Source organism: Hoplias malabaricus, chromosome 10, assembly GCF_029633855.1.
Source record: "Hoplias malabaricus isolate fHopMal1 chromosome 10, fHopMal1.hap1, whole genome shotgun sequence".
In the NCBI taxonomy this organism is placed as follows: domain Eukaryota; kingdom Metazoa; phylum Chordata; class Actinopteri; order Characiformes; family Erythrinidae; genus Hoplias; species Hoplias malabaricus.
Genome location: NC_089809.1, coordinates 25,611,608 through 25,637,704, shown reverse-complemented (window position 1 = coordinate 25,637,704; position 26,097 = coordinate 25,611,608). Strand labels below are relative to the sequence as shown.

Here is a 26,097-nt window from a genome sequence, read left to right as displayed (position 1 = left end):
TTGCTGCATTTAGACATGTTTAGCAAGCTAAAAACAATTTTATGGCCCAGTCCAGTATTAGCACAAACTCCAGAGCCACTGCCTCCAGCACCTGCACCTGCTCCTCCAGCTAAGGTAAGCCTGCACACACAGAAAATAGCATACCATTTTGACATGTAATCTTAAAAGCAAGGCATACAGTTGTTAAAATTGTAATGATGCAATGATGAGCATGATGAAAGGAAGAATAATTGTGGTATATATATATGCACACATGTAAAACATAAAATGTGGTGTAATGTTGTATATAATGTTTTACATATTTGCAACCAAATTTCTGTGTTTCCCACATGATCAGACTATATTTAGAATTCGTAATTGCTGATATAGAGACAAATGTGTGAATGCACAGCAGTGCTGCTTCTCCACTGTCTTCTAACAGGTGGAAATTATACTGTAAATATCAGAAGCAGTATGCTTGACTTGTATGTCATTTTTTTAGTCCATTATAAATCTATTGTAGCCATGACATAAAACACCACTCGGTGTGTGTCCACAGGAAGAAAAGCCAGAGGAAGATGAGGGGCAGAAAAAAGAAGAAAACCTTGCTGGTGAGACACTTGACAGTTTATATTTTTATTGCAATCATGTGAAGTAGGCAATTACTTTTACATTTCTTAACAAGCTTTAAATAATATTGTGTTATACAAATATCTAAGTGGATGAATGGCTATGCTTTAGTGCTATGTAATAATACATTTTTAAGGAGTTTCTCTGGCTTTGTTATTAGCTTTTCGCATTCTTCTCAGATTTGAAGCAATTATGATGAAATTGAAATGACAATATAATGAATGATAGATCTTAAACTTTTACTCAGAATCATTATTTGAGTAAAATCTGTTTAATTAAAGACCAGAGTTGGGTAGTAATTAGTTCCTGTTAACTGTTTTGAGTTAATACTTTCCTGTATATATTTCCTGAATATATTCAACATATAAGTGAGAAATCTGCTCACATGCATACATTTTAATCATTATATTTAGTTACTAATACTTTTTGCATTTAATTATGTTTTGTTGTACTGATTAATAGTGCTTGATCACAAAATGTTTTTCTTTTCTTTTTGGAGTTCTTTTTATTGTTTTATTTAAGATAAACAATTGGTATGCAGTAGGTGTTGGATCATTAATTATTATATGTTGAATGTAATTGAGTGCTTTTTACTACTTCTGTAGTTTTATTCACAGTGTTTTTTGGGAAAAGCTACTTTAGCAAAGGAACAATACATTAACTGAGACATGGAGGCTAATCTACTGACTTCTGTTAAACACAGGCTTTGTATATTAAATAATTTGCCGATATTAGTGTATAATAACATTTTAGCAGAAGACTTTGCATGTTTCTAACCTGAATAACCTAGCATGTATTTAAATGGTAAAATATAGAATTTTATTGATACCTTCTTATAATCCTTACAGATCCAGTCCCTGCTCCAGCCCAAAATCCTGCCCCTGCCTGTGAGGCCCCTAAATCTGAGGCTATGCTAGTGGATAGTGCTAACAATACCCAGGGTGCTCCTGAGGGGTAAGAGTTCAGCTTCCTTCTATATAAATCTGTTCAGACAGTGTAAGACGACTTTGGCTAAGGCTCAAGTCTATGTTAAGTTGAGTACTAAGTATTCTAAGTATGGTTGTGGCACACTTTGTGTTTTGGGGATTGCCTTTAAAATGCTAAGCTGTGCTAGGTGTGTATGCTAAATGTTTTGGCACCATTAGATATATATCTACAAAATTGACAATGATTTTTCTTCATGAAGGGGGCCTATAGGGACCAATATTGCACACAGCAAACAGTAATTTTTACTACAAATTCTTAACCTTTGGGCACAATGTAGGCATGTTCACACCATTAAAATCTAAGCTAACATCCAATTTGCAATAAAATGTTGGTACTCTCCTGGTTCCTTCTGAAAACATATAAAATACTGAGTCACTGCTGTGATGTCCCTTTTTGTAGTGTGTGTCTCCAAATGCAGATGAAAGAAGATTAAAGGATTTGTGTCTTAAGAAGGTCATGGGTTTACAGTAAAAAAAGGGTTGGTTTATTTTTCTAAGGGTGCTTTTATGTTATTTTGTAATAGTGATACATTTTCAAGATGTGTTAGCTTATACCATCATTAGACAAGTATACATTTGTAGATATAGGGTGCCTAGAATTGTCTCAGAAGTAATAAGTCAGTGTAGGAACAAAATGCTGTATCTTGTGTTATGCAGTTTTCAAATTATTTGAGACATGGACTTAACTAAGAACAATCTTGTACATGCTAGTTTCAGCTTTCTTGAATTACATTTTAAAAAAGAATCAGCTTTGCAGGTTATGGAACCTGGTCATGGGCCATTGTGGTATTTTTAGGCCTTTTTTCTCATTTCTGTAAATATTCTAGTCTGGATAATCTGCTGGGCATGTCATTGAATAAATAAGCCTTTTCTAAAGAAAAGCTTAATACTCTTTGCTCTGTTGTTAAATGCTGTTTCCATCTATTTGTTTTTAATTAGTTTTGTTGCTTATTTCCTGTTTTTAAAGAATATTACTTAGAGTGTTCTTTCCTGACACTTCAAAATCTTTTATGAACTTCACATTTTATATGGCATTTACTTATAAAATGGCATTACTAGCACATTCCTTCTTGAAGATTTTTTTTATAATCCTTTCAAATCCTTCAACTGACAGCTCTCTTGCTGGAGCCATGCTTTGTCTTAATTGTCCAAGCCCAACAGCTCGTTGAGGTCTGTAAGCACTCTCTTTTAACTGCTAACTAATTTCCATGTTTACTCTTGAGCCAAGACATGCAAATAGCAGGGTGATTCCGTAAATTTCCTTTATTTGATTTTGAGAAAAATGCCATTAATTAAAATTTTATTTGGAGTATGTTTGACAAATCCAGAATGTTTATCTATTAAACCAATATTTGTCCTTTTAAGTAAAAAAGCACAGTGAACACCCTCTTATTGTGGTGATTTCATGATTATATCTATAGAGGTATTAGTAACACTACGTTTGGTATATACCACTGTAACCGTGACCAACACTTTTTTAGCCAAGTAGGTTTTTTCTCTTCTTGTTTTTGGAGTTTTGAGCTACCCTTCCATGCAGAATACATCTGTCCATCTCTACCTACAGATATTCAATGAAGTCAGGTTAAAGATGACCATTACCTTAAATTCTTTTCAGCATAAAATTCAGTTTTATAGCATAAAACTGGGGTACAAATGTATTATGTTGTCTCTAATTTCCAGAGAGGAGGCTCCACCCGCTCCTCCACCAGTTATTATCAACAGATATAGTGATGACCATCTGAGAGACTTAATCAAGAAGTTAAGAGAAAGAACACAAACATACAAAGAGAAAGTAATAGACCCCTATGCCTCCTCACCGGAACGCAGCCCTCCAGTCAGTGAGTCTAAGCAATACAACACATATATATCTAACATCAAAAATCCAAACTAATTAATGTGTGGATATCACAAGAGAAGAATGCTGCATTTTAATTTTGTTAAATGTCAATTGAGTGTTATTGCTTGGTTATTCATAAGATGAAGGATATAGGCAGATAATTTCTGATCTCTGATCATTTAAAGTGATCCAGTATAAAACTAGACATAATAGATAAGTAAACTTAAATGATTTCTTAATGTTTGATAGAGCTGTACTACTCTTATGTTAAGTAATAGTAACAGAGGTCAAAAGTCAGCACCACAGGTCACCTGATAGATTTGAAATGATTACCTGATTACACAGTTGGTCTTTTGGTAATGCTGTTTGCTATGATTGCGTAGGCTACACAGCTGCTGACAGTGCTTGTTTTAATGCTACTCATGTCTGTTCTTACACAACTCATGACAGATCTTGGCATTTTTCTGACTGCCATATCATTTTCAAACCCAGCAACTCTAGTACACAAAGAATGAAGTTTAAATCTAAATAAATATTCAAATAATTTATGAAAAATAATAAATAATTATATTATATAATTTAATGCAAAAATAATAAAATCATCCAAAAAACTACTAATTTAACTGGATGCTAGGGTATGATCCCTTGAATCTATGTGATCTATTTAATATATGTAATTAGCTTGCTTAGTCCTATAGCTTTTCAGACAACCAACATTTCGGTTCAAAAATGTCATCATAAATATCCTTTAAGGTTAGATGCCAGTAAATGGAGTGACCAGATATGATGACAGAAAAGAACCATGTCTGTTTTTATAATATTTAAAAGCAGTTTTGCACAAGAGCCCAAAATATTTGAGTTATCACACTAAGGTTAGACTCACATGTTTCAGTGGTATAGAGATGTTTTGAATCTGATCTAAATTTTCTGTTTAATCCAAGCTCCTGTGTATCGAAAGGAAGACTGGGAAAAGAAACTCGAACAAGACAGAATAAAAATGGAGGAGGCAGAGAGGAAGAAAAAAGAGGATGATGCCAAAAGAGCTGCAGTGAAAAAAGAAAAGGAAGAGAAAGAGAAAGAGGAGAAACTTAAGGATGAGCAGGCCAAGGCAGCAGCAGAAGCTGCACAAAGAATATGTCCCAAAATTCAGTGCAACTGTATAGACATCCTACTAAAACCTATAGAGGACAAAATGGACAGCTATCTAGGGTCGACTATTGATCCCTTTACAGGTAAGAGCTGAAGATAATTGGGGTATACCATTGTGAACCAGATGTTCTTTTAAAGATGAAAGCATACCTGAAAGCTATTAATTTTGTATTGGGTTTTATTTCTGTCTTTCACAACAGATCGGCGCTACATCAAGTGGTTGTGTGTTGTCACAGTGGCTTTCAACTATAACATATGGTTGGCGACAGCCCGCATGTGTTTTCCATATCACACAGAAGATTCTATTCCTTTCTGGATATTTTTTGATGTCCTTGCCGACATAGTAAATGTCATTGACATTGTGATCTTCCAGCCACGACTACAGTTTGTCAAAGGAGGGGACATTATTGTAAGTCGCCTTGAAAATTTCTTTGCTTGATTATATGGTGGGCAATGTACCATTTATGTTTTGGAGGAGAGCCATTTTCTTGGCTAATTTTTATTATTTGATAATGTTTGCAAATCTTCCAGAAAGACAGAGCAATGGCAAAGCAGAAGTATAGACAGTCTGCAAGATTCCAAGTGAGTAAAGCACTAATGTTTTTTTTTTTTTTTTAATTGGATTTGCCATAGAAACAAAGCTGAAAATATGCATGCATATGTTTTGGTAATTTGACAGATAATTTGACATACTGTTCTCTTGACCTTCCTCTTTCTTCTGATAGTCAGACATGATAAGCATCATTCCATTCGATTTGCTCTCTCTTCAGTTTGGATTTTCATCAGTGTACCGACTAAACAGGTTCATGAGGGTGGGCACAACATTAAGAAACAATGTTTTTGGGTTTGTGCTGTTTTGCATCATTCACATTACTGAAATCTGCACCATATATTTTTGCTTTTCAGCTACAGTCCTTCTTTGAGTTCAGCGATCGACTTGAGAATATTATGGCAAAGGCATACATTTGGAGGTAAAAAAAACAACATTTTTTGTCACCCCAGTGTGGGAATCTGCTCATTTAACATTTATTTTACTGTCAAGAATATTAAGAAGACATTTGATTCTTCTTTGCTTTACTAAGTTTCTACTGCTCTGGGAGGCCCTGAACTAAATATTTGAACATTTCTATGAGGATCTGTATGCATCCAGTAGTGCTGGACAGTAATTCAATATCAATATATATATATATATATATAGTATTATAACATGTTTCAAAATCAATTATATGATTTTTTTTAAACTCATTTTTAATATTTAAAAAAATATTTATATGATATTGATGCAAGATATGTTATATCTTGCATCTGACACTAAATGACGTTCATTACAGGGCGCTGCTGTCAGTTTAGTTTATTATACTCAATTTTTTATTTATTTAAAAGTAAATTGACAAAGCAAAACGGTGTGTGTTTGATGGTGATCTTATGGTTTTGGCAGTTTTTGTTTGTTCTTGATTTTTGTATAATTCGTATCGATATCAGAATTATATAGTGTAGAGTAAAATTTAGATATATATTGTAATATAAATTTTGGCCATATTGTCCAATCACACTTAAGCAATACTAGGTATGTATGTTACATGATTTGTTCTGGATCACAATCCCACTTCAACCCATCCCAGAGGTATCGAATAGAGCTCTCCAACCTGTGAGCCACACCCCCCATGAGCCTCATTAGCAGTGCAAGGAGGCCTTTGGCCAATAATTTTTATATTTTTATATTTGCAAAGTAAAAATCCTTCCAACATACCTCAACCAATATATGACAGGATGAGACACATTATGTAAATTTGCAAAAATGAAACATATCTCCTTCAATGGTCTGGCTGTGTACACACGTGGCTGACAAAGCTAGTAATGTTATCTTATTGTGAGAGCTTTAGCCACCATACATAAATGGTTAAAAACTTTCTTTGCACTGAAAAATCCTGAGGGGGGAAGACCTACAGGTGAAGTGTCCGTGTGGAGACTGAAAACAGTGAGCGTGCATCTAAGCCTAAAAAGGTTGCATTACTTGTGCTGTATTTGTTTAGATGTTAAATGGCTGATTACATTTAATGTGCACCGTAGAATGCATTGAGGTACGGTAAGTGGGCCACCACTTGCGAAAGTCGGGGAACCTCTGCTTCAGAGAATATAGTTCCAGTGGTACAGAGCCCAATTCTGGCTGATTTTATACCCCTTTGGTTGATACCTGTTCTTGAGCATGGTGGCCGTAGCAAATTTGTAGTAACTGAATTCACCAGGTGTCTACAAATCTTTGAACATATAATGTTCTTTTTCAAGAGCTTTCTCTACATTCAACACATTTCTCTGAGGACTGGATTATGTGCATTTTACTGTTTAATTCATTGAATTGTATTCTAATTAGTTTTTGTCTTCTAGAGTGGCCCGCACAACTGGCTACCTCCTGTATTGCCTGCACCTCAACTCTTGCTTGTACTACGTAGCATCGGCTTATGAGGGACTTGGAAGTACCAGATGGACATACGATGGCAAGGGATCTGCGTAGGAGCTCTTTTGTCCCTTTTTAAGCATTATTAGTTCAATGACAGGTACAATCTTCTCTATGGTATCTTTCTCCACAGATATTTAAGATGTTATTATTTTGCCACTCGATCACTGATCACCATCGGAGGCCTACCTGAGCCACATACGCTGTTTGAGATTGTGTTTCAGATGGTAAATTTCTTCACAGGGGTTTTTGTCTTCTCCAGTTTGATTGGACAGGTACATGAGAAAAGAAATTTGCTCAAAGAGTACAGTTGCAGGATTCATGCTAAGTATCTAACATTATCTTATTGAACTATATTTCAAACACAGATGAGAGATGTCATTGGAGCAGCCACTGCAGGACAGACCTATTTCCGAGCTTCTATGGACGCTTGTGTGTCCTACATGAACAGATACACTATCCCCAGAATAGTACAGAATAGAGTGCGCACCTGGTACAACTACACCTGGGACTCACAGGGCATGCTGGGTAAGATATAGTTTAAAGGGCACATAGTTTGAAAAAATAAAAATCACTTTTTCCGAAATTTTATGTAGGGAACTGTACCCCATACCAAACCACAAACTGTTAAATAACTTTTTTTTGTCTGTGGAAATCTGAAAACATGGGATAATATGTTATGTGATTTTGTGCTGCATTCTACCTTTTGAAATGTCAGGTTAAACAGAGCAACACAAATACAGTGAGCACTGAGAAATAAGGGTATTGGTAAAATATGATGAAAACGAGAAAGGAGATGAAAGAGAAACCAGCAAAAATGGCTTTTTTTCATGCTGGCTTGGGGTTATCAGAGATTCTGTACTAAATTCATTTTAAACATAGCCATCCCAATTGTAGGAGACTCACTTAATTGTGCAATAAATTGGGCAATAAAGAAGTTTGATTCTTCATCTCATCTGAGTTCCACTCATGGCACATCAAATAATAATAAATTAAATATAATAATAATACCTAATCTAAATTGCTAAATTTTGGTGGCAAAATGAAATATTTCTTCAAGAAAGCTGGTGGGAATAGCTGATCAGAAATGGAGCAGTTAGTTTAGATTAGCATGCATTACAACCAGCTTAGGTCAAATTTCAGTGGAATGTTCTTAAAGCATTAAACTCTGTTAAAATCTGTTGTGTTATCAGTAGCATAGAAAATATCACCATTTCTTATTACTTTGCTCAGAACACTTATTCTGAACTCTACGTATAACTTATTCAATTCAATTCCTTGTTTTTTTAATTATAAATTTTAGTATTTATTCTCAACATTTAAAAAAAACTATTTGAAATCATTTTTTAATACTTTAAAAAAATACATTTTTTAGTAATGTATTTTAACCCCCAAGACGAAACTTCTGGGCACCCCCTTTTTAGATGTTTTTTTTATTATTATTTAATATATGTGCATATTAAGTACTTCAGTTCTGCAACCTAATATCAAAGATTAATGTAAAAAAATATGTGTCTAAAGATGATGTAAGAAACATGGGTAATAACGAGTCTAATTCATCACAGTAGCCTCAACCGCTCTGGCTGAAATGTGCTGACAGCTGGACTGCTTTGAAAAGGAATGTTTATTTTTTAAAAATATACACATTCATACTATAGCTTCATTTGATACATAAGTTTATATGAAATTTACAACCTTAAAGTAAAAGTTGTTTTTATTCTTATCAATTTTAAGACGAATCAGAGCTGCTGGACAAAATGCCTCTAGTGATGAGAACAGCAATTGCCGTGGACATCAACCTTGCCATTTTCCAGAAAATTGATCTGTTTAAGGTAAGGACACAAGCAAAATATTCAAGTAATAAGATTCAACAAGTAGAGAGGCATGTAGGCCATGTAATCATTTTATTCAGTTTTTGCACTACTGCTGGTCCCACAAAGAGCATTTTCTTTTTATTATCAGAACATTGATTTATTGATGGGTGGCACATGGCGCAACAAATGTTGTTGCAGTGCTCCAGGGTCCTGGGGTTGCGGGTTTGAGCCCTATTCAGGGTTAACGTCTGTGAGGAGTTGGGTGTGTCCGTGTGCATGTCCTCCAGGTGTTTCGAACCACCCCATGGTCCAAAAATACACGTTGTTCGGTTGATTGGATATGTAAAATCATCAAAAATGTGAGTGTATGTTGCCCTGCGAAGGCAACATGGCATAATGAATGAATTAACAAATTATTTATTGATTGGTGTCAGTGTGCAGGGTATTTTTAAAAATATGGTAGCCAGGTAGTATAGCTTTTGAAATGGAAAGAGACAATAGCAATTAATCCCAACTGAAATGTCTATTCGTAGGGATGTGATAACCAGATGCTTGTGGACATGTTGCTGAGACTAAAGTCCATTGTATATCTGCCTGGAGATTTTGTGTGTAAGAAGGTGAGAGATCCACACAAGAACACATGCTGAGGTTTGCATTGAAATATGTCAGTTTAGCAAACTTCATTAAATGGTGACCATTACTGTCACATGAACTCATCTTTTTAAGCATAAACCCTAACTTTACACAGGGAGACATTGGAAGAGAGATGTACATCATCAAGGCTGGAGAGGTGCAGGTGATTGGTGGACCAGACAACAAGATTGTGTTTGTCACACTAAAAGCAGGCTGTGTGTTTGGAGAGATCAGGTACAGAGAGAAAATGTATTATTTAATGTAATAAACACAGGCAGTTTGTTTGTTACTGAGTTTATGCAATGCCCCACCAAAAGGAAAAGCGATGTAATTATTCTGTCACATTATACCAACCATACAAGTTATACTAGTCTTACCTGTTTTAAACCATTTGTTCTGCATCTGATTATCATTCAACCTCAAGTTTTGGTCTGTAAGGTACCACACCTTTTTGAGAGACTTCAGTATGATTCACAGCTCTGTTAGTCTTATTTAGGTTTTATTTTCAAAATGCCATGCCAGCATTAAGGGTTCAGAGAGAGCTAGCCCCCAAGAAATGTTCTTGATGGCTCCTGTACAGTAAATGTGACAATGTGAAATATAGACCCATGCAGTCCACTGGTAAACAATTTCTGGATCAGTCTCTTGCAGTCAGCAAAAGATGGAGGAAACAGAAGGACAGCTAACGTGGCAGCACATGGATTCGCTAACCTCTTTGTGCTAGATAAGAAAGACCTTAATGACATTCTGGTTCACTATCCAGAGTCGCAGAAAGTTCTGGCCAGAAAGGGAAGGTGAGTTAATTCAAAATCTTGTGGAATGTATTCTCTTCATTTGACATCTAAAGAGAACAAGACTCAAAACAGATTTGTATTAAACTGAATAGATTCAGTTGTCAAACCGAGACATCTATCACCGCAGGAAACTAATGAAGGCCAAAGGACCAGTGGTAGCCAAAACAGATGAAGAAAAGAAGAAAGGGCTGGCATTATTTGGAAATAAACCACCGACTCCCAAATTACTTCGTGCCTTTGGAGGTTTTGGAAAAGGAGGTTTACTGGACAAACTGAAGGTATTAAAGGGCTGTAATGTGAACATATTGCAGAGAAAAACTGTCAAGTTGCTAAAGTGTACTGTTTGTTTTATTTATCTTTATTTATTTATGCATTTTATGTCCTACATCATTCCAAACACAGTACAACAATCATTCTTAGATGATAAAGACAGTATCAGTGTTGTATCTTTTAAGTTTGGGAAGCATAATAAATTAAGAAAAGCAAGCTAAATTCATGTTTCCTGATCTACACAAGTCCCACTGATTGTAAGGTTAATACACTCATAAATCTTCTGTTTCCTTTTAGGCTTCAGAGAAGAAATGAGCTCAAATCAAAACAGGCTTAACTTCTGTTAAACCACTTTCTGATGGGAAAACCAGACCTAATACAATTTTGACCTTGTCATGTATGTGGATGGGCTTGTAAATATTATTGTAAAACTGTAAAAATCATTCACTTCAAAATTTGTGTTGTTTTTTTTTTTTATAAATTGTATGAATGAAAGTTGAGTACATTTTTGTCTTTATTTGCCTTACAAATCAGCTAAGTATCACAGTTAATGGCCAATTAGCAAAATACTAAATGATTGACATAACGTGTGTGTGTGTGTGTGTGTTGCCCTGTGAAGAACTGGCGCCCCCTCCAGGGTGTATTCCCGCCTTGCGCCCAATGATTCCAGGTAGGCTCTGGGCCCAACGCGACCCTGAATTGGATAAGCGGTTACAGATAATGAATGAATGATTGACACTAATCACAAAAATTAAGTCATCCCCATGGTGCTTTCAATATCAAAACAGATGTTGAGGGGTTGAAAGTATACAAAATATCCTTCACTATAAATCATTCATATAATTATCACATCTTTAAATCTGAATGTAAACTCAAAATCATTTTTGTAAGTAAAAGTCCCACATTTGGCATCTTTTCACTTAATTTATTCTGATATGACAAGTACATGTATTAGTATATGAATTACTAAAGCAATTGCACCTAACATGTCTAGCAAAAACACAATAATACCCCAGATCTGTATAAGTAAAATCACAAGATGCTCAATAAACAGTTGTTAAAGCCTACATTTACAGTGTGCACACATCAATACGACTGTAATAAACCCAATCAATGTGACTTATTACCAGGTATTTAACACAATGATATGCAGTCTACAACATTTTTTTTGGAATCACATATACATATGGCAACATTTCAACAAGTTAATTTTCAAAAAAAAAAAAAAAAAAAGTCCAGTCATTTCAGTTTTCAATAATATAAAGTTCAGAATTATTTTATAAAAAACTAATTAATATGTAAGTAATTGACAGTTCAGTATTAGACAATTGTGGTGGTGTTAAAAACTCATAAAATGTTTGAAATATAATGCATAGTATATAAATATGGCAAATATGTATATGGCCTAAGATATTTAACATTTTATCCTGTGCATAATTGCAATTACAATGTATAGAAAAAAAATATATATATTCTCAGGAGTCCTGAGATGTGGAGTAATTTTTGTATACTGATGTAGATATTAGAAGGCTGTCAAAAGATCTTTATAGTCAAAGCAGTGCAAGTAACATGCCACAAATGGAAGCATATTCTGCATTTTAGGACATGTTGTGCTACATGCAATTAACATAGTTTAACAGTTGATTTCAACCCGTTTAAATATGACACTTCAGTACAGGCTTTGATAATGATACAATTGGCAATTAACTGACAGATATTGCAGACAACTCACTCCTACTACCAAGTGGAACCAATTCAGCTAAGAAAATATTCTTAATGAGTAAAAAATGTTTAGTTTATAGCACTTGCATTGTCATCAAAAAAATATAGATAATTTCACTCCTCATATTAAAATAATTCCTAAAATTATAAAATAAAACATGTAAACATAAACAGACAAAAACAAAGCATGAAATTGGCAAGAGTACATATGATATATGTATATATACACACATTTGAATGAATATATGTAAACATGCACTTAATGCAATTATAACTGTATTACTCTCCTAGTTCCATTTACTCATCACTAGCAAGACTGTCCTTTTCTGATTCTTGTGCATTCATTTGTACTTGGTCTATAGAGCAGCAGTTCTCAAACCCCTTCACTATTGTTGTGTGTTGAGTGTGACAAATTTTTGTGTGACAACTGGTTTACATTTTACTGTTTTTTAAACCAGTACCACTTTTTATAATATAATCTGTTGCCATCTTTAAAACCCCAAGTAGAGAGCAGAGATACCACTTCAGGGAGAACCCACAGCAAAGGAACTTTTTAACAAGGCACTAGAGCTGAGGACACTCTTATTGCACTGTGAAATCACTATTTACTTCCATCAGGAGCAGCCACAGGGATGGTGGAGTTGAGAGGGCTGAGCTTCATCATGTTAAAAAAAGTGGTGACCTGACCAGGGACCTCTGCCAAAACACTCTGGGCCAGGACTTCCGAGGGAGCCTAAAGACATTGAGAGACAACATTAAAAATCTGTTATCTGTAAAAAAAAAAAAGAAAATAAAACCTTGACAAAGAAAATGTATATAATTTCTTGATTTTAATTTTTTTGTTTTACACATCTTATATTTTATAAGCTTTTTGTACCTTAGAATATGCAATGTACATAGAGACAGACGTATGCAAATAAAAAGGGTGAAGGCAGCAGGAAGTGGAGTTAAATAAAGAGCTTTGTGTTGCCCTACATTTCTATGAAGGGTTTGGATCATTGGGAGGCTGCAGTTTTTTAAATCGGAAGTATGACACAACTTGCTCTGGCAACTCTGCTAGTACACACTGGGCAAGTGCTTCCCTTGAGGCCTGAAATGAGATGGACAGAAAGGGATAGATAAAAAGATGGCTGCTAATGCCCTGCAGAACTGGGATGGAAAAAAATACCAAAGATAGCATGCAAAAATAAAAAAGACCATTAAATATTTTAAAGGAAATTTATAATGACCGCACAGCCAAAGGTAAAATGTACAGTCTCACACTGATAACTAAGCAGCGGCTCATTTGAGTGCTGTGAGCACTCCTTGGCGCTCAAAAAAGCTCTAAATGTTTTTAGGCTTTTTAAAATTAGACAAAACTTCTTCTCTTTAGCTTTAGTGGCGAAACCAACTCGGCACATGGAGCTGGTGCTCACAGCGCTCAAAAGAGCCATTGCTTAGTTATAAGTGTGTAAAAGAAGTGCAGTGATTAGGCCACTTTCCAGGAAAATAAGCCCAAACACATAAAACATAACATGGACGTCAAACTAGACAAACTTACACCAAGGGATTACCGTGGCATGACCAGTGAAACCATGGCTCAATGGCTCATGTCGGGAACAATATTGGCATTGTCGACAGAATGGAGACAGACATATCTCATAATAAAGAGATACTTCTCATAATAACTACATACTGACAAATCTTTTTTATATTGTGTGTGGCAGCAATACGCTTCCATATAAAAGAGTGTAAAATCCAACATTTTACTGCAAGTACTTCCCTCTCTTGAAATCGCCGGTTCTCACTGTCAATTTGTGTTTTTTTTTTTTTTTTTTCAGCTGCAGCCATCACCAAATGTTCTGTGTTCTGTGAATTACTTTGCTGGCCCAAAGAAATGAACGTCCTTTAATTTCAACTTAGTTTATTAACAGTGGTGCAATATCCTATACATTAGCGCACTGCTGCCACTGTCAAGTGAAAGGAAAAACTGCCAAGCGCCAGCGGGCCACTAATGATGTATTCTTAAAAGTGATGCTGTGGGCCAATTCAAATCAATTGAATCAATTAAAAAAAAATTATTTGCCGAAATGTGTTTTTTTTTAGTTATTGTTATCTGTCTGATATTGGACTTTTAGCCGACAAAAACTACCAAAAACAACCAAAAACTTGGCCCCTTTTTTGTGCATGTGCATATGCACTGACGCCTGTAAATACACAACTATGTCTGTCGTGTGGACGGTTTTCAGTTTCTGCGATTAAATCTGTGGTGAAAACTAATTTAAAATATCAACCACGCTCAGTAAATGCACATACACACCACATTAAAATGACAAAGATACCGCCACAGTGCAGGAGTATTTCTTATACAAAGCACTTGAAAATAAAGAGTCAGAAAGCATCTGAATTTATTACTGAAATGATTACAAACACCCACTCAAACACCTTCTCTCCCTCATTTGCTCAGAGCCGCATTATGCCGCTTTCTCCCACGTTCTCCAAAACAAATCCCGTGCTGCACTAATTAGCGCCCCTCTAGAAACCAATTATTTGGAACCAGCAGTAAATCTTTAAAAAAAATATAAATGAACTAAAACTAATATACTGAAAAGATAGAATTAAAATGCACAGAAATGGTTTGTCCTATGACATTCCTATGGTAAAAAGAAGTTATTTTGCTTTAATCCAATGTGAATTTGCTTTAATTACAAAAAGATAAATTATAGGTTATTAATATCAGTATCAGCTACTCCTAAGTGCTAATTACCGGTTTTCGTATCAGCCCAAAAAATTCAAAATCTGTGCATCCCAAGTTAATATTAAGAAGCACAAAGAGATGGAAATATAGGGTAATATATTTCCCAATATGACAGAGTTGTGGTGTGAGTGACTACTTACATTCTGAAACTTTCTGTAAGGCACAAACTGCACTATATCCCGCACAGCAGGCTCTCCGGATGGAGACTTTAGACGCCCATCATCCCCATCCAGGATCTCCATATCAGTGAAGTCAGCCATGCCCACACCCACAATAATGATGGACATAGGCAAGTGCGAGGCAGCTACAATGGCAGCACGAGTGTGATCCATGTCTGTTATCACACCGTCCGTGATAATGAGCAAAACATAGTATTGCTGTCACACAGAGAAATGTATGAAGTTAGAACTAAGACCATGTAATAAGATGCTGTACATTGTGCATTTCAGAGCTTTCATATAGTACACATATACACAACAGAAAGACATTTGGCAGTATTTTTAACATGGTCACATTATATTAAGATACTCACAGAGGCTTTGTTCTGCTGCAGTGCCTGCTGGGCAAACTGACTTACATGTCGAATGATGGGAGCAAAATTTGTAGGGCCATAAAGCTTGACCTGGGGCAAGCACATCCTGTAAGCCTGCACCAGTCCCTCCACTCCTACAGAAACAAAATTCACACCAAATACCATTATCTAATATTATCCACTACAGCAACTGCACCACCAATTCTAAAAGCTAATTCAGATGCTATTATTTACCAGCACAGAATGGATTGGATGGGTTGAAGTTGAGAGGGAACTCATGAGACACCTGTAAAGCAAACATGATGGTACTCATACTGTTGCAGGACACTACATACATGCTTTAATTGTTATTGTACAGAGACTTCCCCCCCCCTCTTACCTAACCCTTCTGTACTTCTGTAATAAAACACACAATCACCCCACCCCCCCCAAATGTTCTGACCCTTAGGCTATGGTTGTCCCGTTAATATTATTATAATACTATTCACTACACTGCACAAAGAATTCCACCAGTACAGTTACAAATTATTGTTTAAATTTACCTGCCAATTCGGTGGAATCTGAGCCCCAAATCCAAAAGCTGGAAATAGTTTGTCACTGCAAGAAACAAGCATATTTTTATTAGACATATATCATCAACAAATTTGCATAATGAAAAAAAAACTCTGTAATTAGATGTATAGGTATGAAATCTATTAAAAATTACAGCCTGCACATTATCTTTTGAGAACCACTGTCCATTTTTACATAAGACTTACATGTGTATAATAAATACATTTTAATTTAATACGTAAATAATGTTAATTAACTTCACATGCATTATTATAAAATGTATTACAACATTACTGACTGGCTGCTCAATTATCAAATTCAATTTTCAGCTTAAATAGCTCACCTGAAAATACATGATATTATTAAGCTTATAATGGCTTCCCGTTATGTCTTATATTTAAGACTTTGTATGATATATTAAACCTGTAATGGCCTGTGTCCTTCATATCATACTGATCTCTTTAAAGATTATACAGCACCCTGACTATTTCAATCAGCCAAGAATGATCCATATACTATATCTGGTGGAAGCTGGTAGAAAATCTTTATTGGGTACGTTTACTATATAGTAAAATTTTCACATAAAATCATATTCACTGTTTCACCTGTCATAATCCTGGACCACCAAACCAACAGACCAAATGGCTGAAAGGTACTCGTTTACTCCATTAGGACTGATGAAGTGCAAGGACTCAGGGGATTTTGGGTCACCATTTGACCCTGTGAAGTCCACCCCAACCTACAGCAACAAAGCCAAAGCCAGAAAAATATCATTCTTACAATCAAAATGAACAATGTATTTTAATAAAATGCAAATACATATTTATGACTGCTATTCACTTACAGTAAAATTTAACTGGCAACCACCCATGATGTAATCCAAAAAGGTATATTCTTTCACAACCTAAAATCACAATAAAAATCAAATTAAAATAACACAGTAATTATCCCTTAAAACCAAAAGGATTTTGCTGTAATTACATAAATAATTACATTGTGAATTCTACAAAAATGATATTAACATTCCATATGAACTTCTCTGAGGATGCCATTCTGTCTTTCTTCTTTTTCTAATGTTAGGCAGTGATAAAATGACACATGATTTTACTTAAAAAATTGTATGAATGACAGCTTTATTCCTATTATGCCCTCTTTATAAAGAAATACAAACATAGCAATAATTTGAAGATTAGAATCTGCTCTTTCAACAAAATGCCATGCTGTTTCAATAAGCACAATGAGAAATAATCAAAAATCAAACTACAGCATTATTTAATTTTACCCTCTTTGTCAACTATGACAGAAAAAAAATAACCAGTCTAATCAGAACAGCCGTAATAATTACTTAAGACACCACACCAATGTCACATGACAGGACTTGATACCAATGTGATATAACAGGTTTTATTGAGACAATACCTGGCAGAGTTTCACACTCACAACCCCAGAGTTCTTATAGTTCTTCTTCTTCTGCTTCTTCTTGACATTTATACAGTCAAACTCTGCCTGTCGGACATAGAACAATAATGTCACCCAAATACAAACCTAGAGAATAACTATGCTGAACAATGCTAAAATTCAAGAGGAATTTTTACATAGTGCTCTTACCGGAGAGGCACGTGCAGCCTGCTGTAGACGTGTCATGTTAGTCTCAAAAATCCCAATAAGATCATGAGACCCATCGTTGTCATAGTCATAACATTCTATCTGCAGGTGATTCAAATATATAATATTACAAAACCCAGATCATACTGTCCCATAAGACTTTTATTAAGAGCTAGAGAAAAAAATAAAAAATACCATGCATAAAACTCACCACAACCTCACAGCAAACGAGTATCAATGATTCAATCTATGAAAAGCCTTTTTAATCTGAGAATGTCTACAAAGTCAACACGCTGCTTATAAAAAGTCATACCAGCACAACGCAATACAAGAGTCCAGTTGAGTGCCCCCATCTCCAGCGTCTATCACCAGACATTCAACACAGTGCATTAGTGAGGAAGTCATAGAGGTTTTTGTGGTAATATAACATATATAGTTAATATTAATTTGATAAAAATGCCACTACACCAAGCATAACAAGTAATTAAATATCTGTGATACACACAAGGCAACAAGGACTGAACCAAACCACTAAAATGAGAAATTTGTATTGCAGAACCGAGCAATACAACACACCAAATGGGAAAGAAAACCCAACAACATTCACATAATGAGATGTAATACGTAACAGCTAAATCACCACTGTATGACATGATTCTCTATTTTTTTGGAAATAAAACAACAAACCTATTGAGCCACAAATGAACAAATATTAGCATCTACTGAACAATTCCAGATGGAATTCAAAAGCAACTAATGGTCCACAAATGTTTACATGGAGCAGTCACAAAAGACCAGTGAAGCATGTTAAATATTGTGCTTGATGTAATGCACACAGTCACAAGGTAAGCCCTGCAACATTGTGGATGGGAAAGAGATTTTACCTTAATAGGCTTCTCCATGTCTCCTCCACAGAGAGACTGCAAAGGAATTCTGAAAGGTCTCCAAGAAGGGTTAAGGTTGTTTTTCACCACCTTTATGATAACAGAGATAGAAGAATTGTCATTAATTCAGCAGAAAAATTCTGCATACTTCTTTATTCTGTGACTCAAAAATGGTTTTGAGAAGATGAATCTTTAACAGTAAAATGTTATTTTCATGCTGAACATTTCTAAGGTAACAGAAAATCTATCAATAACATCTTCTGTTACATTTCTTCAATATCATATCTTCCATAAACTTTTTCATGAGTATATATTATTAAATAGTGTCTGCTATTCAATATTAGTTGAACTGTACCTCTGTCCTGTGGGCAAGCTGCCATCCTGTCTCAGTTTGCCGGTAAAACTCCAGATAGGGGTCTGATTTTCCAAAGAAGTCCTGCAGCCAGACCATTATCAACATAATTGGCTTTTAATGAGACAACATTAACATTTTTTCATCAACTGAAAGTTGTAGCTAATTACCTCTGGGGAAACAAACCAATGCAGTCAGCTGTCACAATCATTACATTTATTTCCTTTTATATGTTACTTTCGACTGCTAGCCATTTCTTAAAACAAATCATGAATCATGTCCATTTCCAGAGTAGTTGGGATGATGAGCAAAGTGCAAATAAAAACAGAATGCAAGAAGCAAATAATTTTTTAAAACCTATATTTAGTTTATAACAGTACAAAGACAATATTTCAAATGTTGAAACTGAGTAATTTTATTTTGAGAAGTTCATGTCCATTTTGAATTTGATGCCAGCAGCACATAATAAAACAAAATGTTGTAACAGGGAAACAAAACAGTAAGTGTAAAAGAGTCCAGGTGCTAAACTAGTCCGGACCTACCACCCTTTGAAAAAAACTGGTGCATTATGAGATGGGAAATACTATAACAGATACCCTAAACTGTTAAAGCTGAAATTTTATAAGAAGCAATAACAGGAAAGCACTTTACTTTCAATACTATAGCAATTGGTTCCCCAAACACTTGTTTTTAAAAAGAGGAGGTGATGCAACACAATGGTAAACATTACCCTGTCTCAACATTTTTGGAATGAGTTACTGGCATAAAATCTAAACTTAGCAAATATTTTTTTCATATCTAAAAAGCATTGTGTTTCAATACCGAAAATTTTTGTATTTGTACTATTTTCAATTAAATATAAATTTTAAATGTTTTGCCTGTCACTGAATCTTGTTTTATTTACGTTTTGCCCAGTATACCAGTTTTATTTTGGAAATGGGGCCCTTACAAAAACCAGAATGATCACTGATTTGAAGGAAATTCACAAGTAAGTCCACAAACAAATTTAGCAACAAGTCAGCCACAGATGCTCTGCACACAAGTTGACAAAGTCTGATACTTTCAGTGCACTGATCTCCACGTATACACACTTCCGCGTATCATTTTGTACTGGCTCTTACTGGTCTGACGTGAATCATGAAGTCTGCCTCGTCCTACACCTCATGCCAAAAGAACAGACTTGTGATTAGTCCTTTTGTGTGTCAGTCAAATTTCTTTTTCTGCAGTAGTAGGCAATTCTTGGCCACGTTAAGTGTAGAATGATACCAGACTCTCCCTAGGGATTCTGGCAAATGCGAGAATCAGCTATCTTTCCTGTCTGAACAATAATTTAATTTTTCATACGAAGCAAACGTATGTGGTAGTCATACAGAAGTGCACACACACTTTATTGTTCAAAAAAAGTGCAATATTTGGTTAAGTATTCCTGAATCATTTAATGAGGTTCAGCAATAAAGCCATATTAAAAAAAACAGAACAAAACTCCACAAAAAATGTTTTGATAACTATATAATGATATTAATTTAATTTTACTTATTTCAGTAATAAATAACCAACACTATTGGAAAAACAGATTAATAAAGAAACTGTTTAAAATTGTAGTATTTATGTATTAATAGGCCTTTAATGTTTCTATATTGGTATTAGGATTTATCTTACCTTGTTATCCAGTTTCCTGGCTTCAACTTCAAAATTAACCACCCTATTATCCTTGATTTCCTCTGCACTGATCTGAGAGAGAGAGAGATCAACACTGTCATAAAATTCTATTAAAAAAAAAAAAAAAAAAAAAAAAAAACCTAAAATGACTTATACTTCTAAATGTAGTTCTAAAATTCTGTTTCTGTTTCAGAACAGTTTAAAGAAGACATATTTACGGTAATGGTGCCTTTTCCAGCTGGCTTCTTGTTTTTCATAAGTGGTCTGGTCAGCTTTCCACTGGATACAATCTGTGTTGTGAAAGAGAAGATGTTTTAAACCTTCTTGTGAATACAATTAAACAGTTTCCCAAAGTCCTACAAATTGCTTTTAAAGTGAGAGATGTACTTGCTGTGGCCTATAGGGAAACAAGCATGAATAGTCATTTATAATATTTAGAAAATGCTGCCTCTAGTTTTATTCTAATCAGAATTTTAATTTGACAGTAACTGAAACAGCAGAACAATACATCCAGTTTTTTATTTAACCAGATATAGACTTGCATTGCAAATTGTATTTCCTCTACTTCTAATAGAGGTGTAAAATACATTACTGACAAAATAAAGAATGCAGAATGGAAATGTCACAGAATGCTAAGCAATACATTTAATATGATTAATGTATACAGGAAATAGAAAACTCTCACCTGACCCAAAGTGCACTCCAATTCCCCAAGAAAATCATCATCAGTCAAGTCAATGGTTTTGTTGTCTATATCATAGATGCTGAATCTAAGCTTCTGTACTACTTCAAAGTGATAGTCAACGCCAAACTTCTTAGCAAATTTAGGATTCAAGGAGTTCATAATCCTCTCTGTGCGATCAACCTATAAAAGAATAAAAAGAACCCTTAAAATATTATTTAGCAACTTATGGGTGTTTGGCATTCAGTGTGACCTAATCCAGTGTGTGAACTGACCTCAAACCACTGGCTCCCAGATGTATGCATATAAAGTGCACACAAAGGGTCAGACTTGGAGCCAAAATCCAAGTCCAGGAGATTTTCACAGGAGACTGTCAGCTCCACCTTGGTCACACACTGCTTCGCCATTGATGAATGCTTAAAAAACAGACAGTATTTGACTTTTAGGAACATTTTCCAACTTCAAAATGTAACTCTAAGAGTTGTTAAAATGTTTCTAAGATATTATTCAGAGAGTGCACAAAACAGCACAAAAAAAAGAAAAAAAAGTACATAGATGCCTGTGAGCGGCACCAAGCCACAGGGAAAAAAAAAAAGATTTTATGCTTTTATAATATCTAACCCACTTAACATGTAATCTAAGGCTGTGCTATATTGTATCGCACCACAGTAAAGTTGGTTTGTGGTTAGAGATTCAGATTTCTATCGGCTATAATTCTATTAAATATAATTGGAGCATTAATTAATAAAATTGATAACTGACCATGTATTGAGATAAAAGTGGATGGAAATGAATTTCATATCAGCCATTTCCATCTCTTTCAGTACTAACAAGATGAACTGGAGGTCTTGACTATGAAATGCCATTTAATCTAATATTATGATTGAAATTTCACTTGTTGTAGGCATTATCTGATTTGTGAAAACTTTCACAAACAATGCTTCTTATTTTGTTTTTATTTGTATTCACATTTTCACTTGTAATAATATAACAGGTATGGATTTGGGGCTAATACAAAGCATTATTTCATATAACTTAGATAACTGGCCATTTTTGGGATAAAAGCACACACAGACTCATTTTTCTGATTTAGTTTGGCCTTTCTGAGCTTTATTAACAAAACATGACACTAAAATGTATTTGTAGGGGTTAATATTTGTAGGGGTTAACCCAAAAATTACATTTAAACTGAAAACAAATAGAAATTTCAAACTTTATTTTCCTGATTTGTGAAATATTTCACAAATTTAAATTTGTCTGTCTCCTCATTATTAATATTTATGGCACTTTAAAAAGATGATTATTTGGATTGTTTGACTGTGAAATGCTATTCACACTAACAATGGAATTGAAAATTCACCTGTTTTAGGCATTATAAGATTTGTGAAAACTTTCACAAACATATTTCTGTACTTTTTTTTATTCATACAGTTGTATTCACTTTTTCATGTGCTATAGTTAAGGTTTTAGGGCAAATATAGCACATTAACTCATATAACTTTGATAACGGACCACACATTGAGACAAAAGAAGACAAACTAATTTTCCTGATTTGGGAAACAAGTATATTTTCATCTATCTGTCCTTTATTAATATATTAACCTTTTACATTTTAACCTTTTATTAACCTAACCATTATAAATCATTCACACACCAACCTGTGTTTGTGAACGTTTTCACAAATCAAATATTACCTAAAACAAAGAATTTTGAACTCTTTTGTGTAGCATTTGTGTAGCATAAATAGCATTTCTCAGTCAAAACCTCCAAATAATCATCTTATTAGTGCCACAAATATTAATAAAGGCCTGACAGACCAAAACATATTTGTGAACTATTTCACAAATAAGGAAAATGAGATTGTCTCTTCTTTAATGTCACTAGACGGTCAATTCTCAGAGTTAAATCAATGAATGCCCTTGATTGGCCATAAAAGCAAAAGTACTATACAAAAGTAAAAGCACAGCAAAACATGAATAAAACTATGTATAGAGTATCATTAAAATACACCAAATTAATATATTAACCTTATAAATCATTCACACACCAACCGAAAGAAAAAACCGAAAGTTTTCACAAATCAGATAATTCCTAAAACAGGTGAATTTTCAATTCCATTGTTAGTGTGAATAACACTCCAAATAATCATCTTTATAAAATGCCACAGATATTAATGAGTAGACAGACCAAATTATATTTGTGAAATAATTCACAAATCAGGAAAATTTATTTGTATCTGCTTTTTGTCACACTTTGGTCCTGTCATGTCTGTTTTCCCAGCCATGTGCTCTAGCACATGGCTCTGTTTGTTATTGTTCCTGTCTCCACCCTTGTACTGCCTTAGTTCCACCCTCTCATTGTGCATCCTTTGTAGTCCTGTCCTCTTATTTCTGTTTCAGGTGTTCTTTGTCTGTGATGCGCATTTAAGTTCCCTTGTCTCTGTACCTCTTTATTGGACATTCCACATTCGCTGGTCTGTCTGTCTTGTCTGTTCCTCATTCCCTTCAAGTCAGTCTTTGTATCTCTCTTGTCTTAAGTCTGTGTCTTTACTCAGTTTAGGTTTCTCTATATCTGTCTCTCCATGTCTAGGTCTCTGTATAAGTCTCTGTTTAGCTCTCTTTGTCCAAGTTAGTCTCCTTAGCTCTCTCTGTCTAGGTTTCTCTGTCCAGTTCTCTCTCTTTCTGTCCAAGTCTCCCTGTCCAGATCATTATTTCCAAGTCTCTCTGTCTAGGTCTTTGTTTGTCTAAGTATCCTGTCGTGTTGTCCAGGTCTGTCTCTGTTTTGTTATCTATTGTTTAAATAAAAAGTCTTTTGTGTTATTGCAAGTGTGTCCGCCTCCATCAGTCCACCCGGTCCTGACACTTTTAGCTCAATTCCTGGCCAGTTATGAAATAAATATGAATAAATGCTTTTTGCATTTGCCCCAAAACATGTTATAATACATACAACTGTGAATAAAACCATAAAATCATTCAAACACACCAACCTGTGCTTGTGAAATTTTTCACAAATCAGATAATGCCTAAAACATGTGAATTTTCAATTTTTCAACAATCATAAGTATTAGTGCTACAATTATTAATAAAGGGCTGACAGACCTTTGTGAGGTCAGCCCTTTATTAATAATTGTTAATAATGACCTTTTTGGGTCAGCTTTAATTTCAATGCATGGCCAGTTATAAAAGTTAAGAATTAATGCTCAATATTTGCCATAAATGTTGAAGCACCGTATTATGACACATGAAACCCTGAGTAGAATTGTAAAACTCATTAAAATACACCAAACTGTGTTTGTGAAAGCTTTCACAAATGGAGCACTGCATAATCAAACGTTTCACGGACTTTGGATGTCATTTGTCATAAACATCACCTGCCAAAGTAAAAAAACACATTTATTTTCCACTTTCCTTGCTCGCAGAGTACAAGCCACTGAGAGACAAAATAAGAACTGTTTCACAAACCAGCCTGTTTGCAAACCAACTTTACTGTGGTCCTGGAGCTGTGTGAGAAAGACACTACCTGTTGTGCCACCATGCTGTCCCCAACACAAATCTTTCCTCTTATAAATTTCTGTACTGCAGAACTTCAGCACTAAGGTGCAATGTTATAATGGATATAAACTTCAAACATTAAACACTACTTAAATTATGTAAGCTGCTCATGAACCTATAGGCCTTAAACACACAATTTCATCATTAAGAAGTAGTGTATTAATAAGCAGTATTATGAGGGACACATTTGACTTTATTATACTATAATAATTCACAAGTTACAATTTATCTTTATAATGTGTTCTTACAGAGCACATAATTATATATATATATATATATATATATATCAACCAAGGTTCAAAATCTATTGCATTGTATTCTCAAAAACCAATCACCATCGGTCAACAATGGTTAAATTAACCAGTGGAAGAGGTGTAGTGTACGTCACGTGGGTGACACTTGATAAATTATTATCGTTGTTGTTTTGTAATATTGAGAAAACAATTTTTTTTTAAATAATTCTTATTTATTGGGCTGGGAAACTTTAATTACCAGCAAGGCTATATATTGCAATGTTTTACATATTTATTTTATTGTTAAATACCCCCCCTCTACAGTGCAATAAATATAAAGCAGGTATATTATTATTTGTGGCTAATAAGTCCTGATTTTCACACAATAAAGCACTAAGTGCTTTTTCACCGCTGGTCGTCAGCGCGTTTTTAATGCGTAAGCGTAGTTTGTAGAAGGTCCCTTAGCTTTAGCAGAGATGGCGGCTGCCCATAGAAACCAATGTTTCGTGGTTTTCAAAAGGCAGACATTTCCGACATAAACTAGCTTGTAGCTACTTGTCTTGGGTCTGAAAAACCAACCACTTGCAAGTATTTACCCATTTGCATGCACCGTTCGAGTGCTATTGAAGAAAGAATTTCGAATATGGTTAATAAACTACAGCTAACTTAACAACGTGAACTAACAGTTAGCAAATCCACACGAATACAAGCAAAGCTGGCTTAACTCATGTTATTTAGCTGTTGTTTACTTACTTTCCTCTGCTCTCTTTAGCTTAAAAACTGAAAATGAAGAAAACAAAATTTGGCCCAAATACACCACCGCAGCAGTTAGGTGCTAAGGCTTCCTGAAGTGAACGGTTGCTGTTCGTAATACTGCCCCTCCCTGCACTGACAGCTGGAAAATATTAGTCCGCCCTCGCTTTAACCCCGCCTTCAGATCTCTAGACCATTGGTCAGACCCACAATGACCCAGTACACGTAATTCTTTATTTGGATGCTTTTTACCGTCATATCTTTAGATAAATAAAATTAGTAGTCATT

At 34.8% G+C, this 26,097-nt stretch overlaps 2 protein-coding genes across 4 annotated transcripts; one reads left to right on the top strand and one right to left on the bottom strand.

The window, feature by feature from the left end:
- Positions 1-534: 534 nt before the first annotated feature.
- On the top strand, positions 535-11,346 carry LOC136708688 (cyclic nucleotide-gated channel beta-3-like). Of its 2 annotated transcripts, none has more exons than XM_066683400.1 (17): positions 535-590; positions 1,458-1,563; positions 3,276-3,433; positions 4,374-4,664; positions 4,782-4,990; positions 5,113-5,163; positions 5,307-5,393; positions 5,488-5,552; positions 6,967-7,089; positions 7,170-7,311; positions 7,405-7,564; positions 8,771-8,868; positions 9,384-9,467; positions 9,599-9,717; positions 10,125-10,277; positions 10,405-10,555; positions 10,845-11,346. In XM_066683400.1, the coding sequence occupies exons 2-17, from the start codon at positions 1,520-1,522 to the stop codon at positions 10,860-10,862; spliced, it is 1,953 nt and encodes a 650-aa protein (XP_066539497.1). In that variant the 5' UTR covers positions 535-590; positions 1,458-1,519; the 3' UTR covers positions 10,863-11,346. The 2 variants fall into 2 exon arrangements, with proteins under 2 accessions (XP_066539497.1, XP_066539499.1); XM_066683402.1 differs by lacking the exon at positions 535-590 and adding an exon at positions 1,257-1,301.
- A 112-nt stretch (positions 11,347-11,458) lies between these two features.
- On the bottom strand, positions 11,459-25,946 carry cpne3 (copine III). 2 transcript variants are annotated; one of them, XM_066682713.1, is made up of 17 exons: positions 25,810-25,946; positions 21,548-21,688; positions 21,276-21,455; positions 20,809-20,880; positions 20,591-20,662; positions 18,935-19,015; positions 18,580-18,669; positions 17,699-17,797; positions 17,510-17,596; positions 16,935-16,994; positions 16,696-16,829; positions 16,081-16,135; positions 15,773-15,824; positions 15,539-15,672; positions 15,147-15,383; positions 13,245-13,359; positions 12,865-13,002 (listed from the first exon to the last, which is right to left on the bottom strand). In XM_066682713.1, exons 2-16 carry the CDS (start codon positions 21,677-21,679, stop codon positions 13,249-13,251), a joined length of 1,596 nt encoding a protein of 531 aa, XP_066538810.1. In that variant the 5' UTR covers positions 21,680-21,688; positions 25,810-25,946; the 3' UTR covers positions 12,865-13,002; positions 13,245-13,248. The 2 variants fall into 2 exon arrangements, with proteins under 2 accessions (XP_066538809.1, XP_066538810.1); XM_066682712.1 differs by lacking the exon at positions 13,245-13,359 and having other exon boundaries at positions 11,459-13,002.
- Between the last annotated feature and the right edge of the window lie 151 nt (positions 25,947-26,097).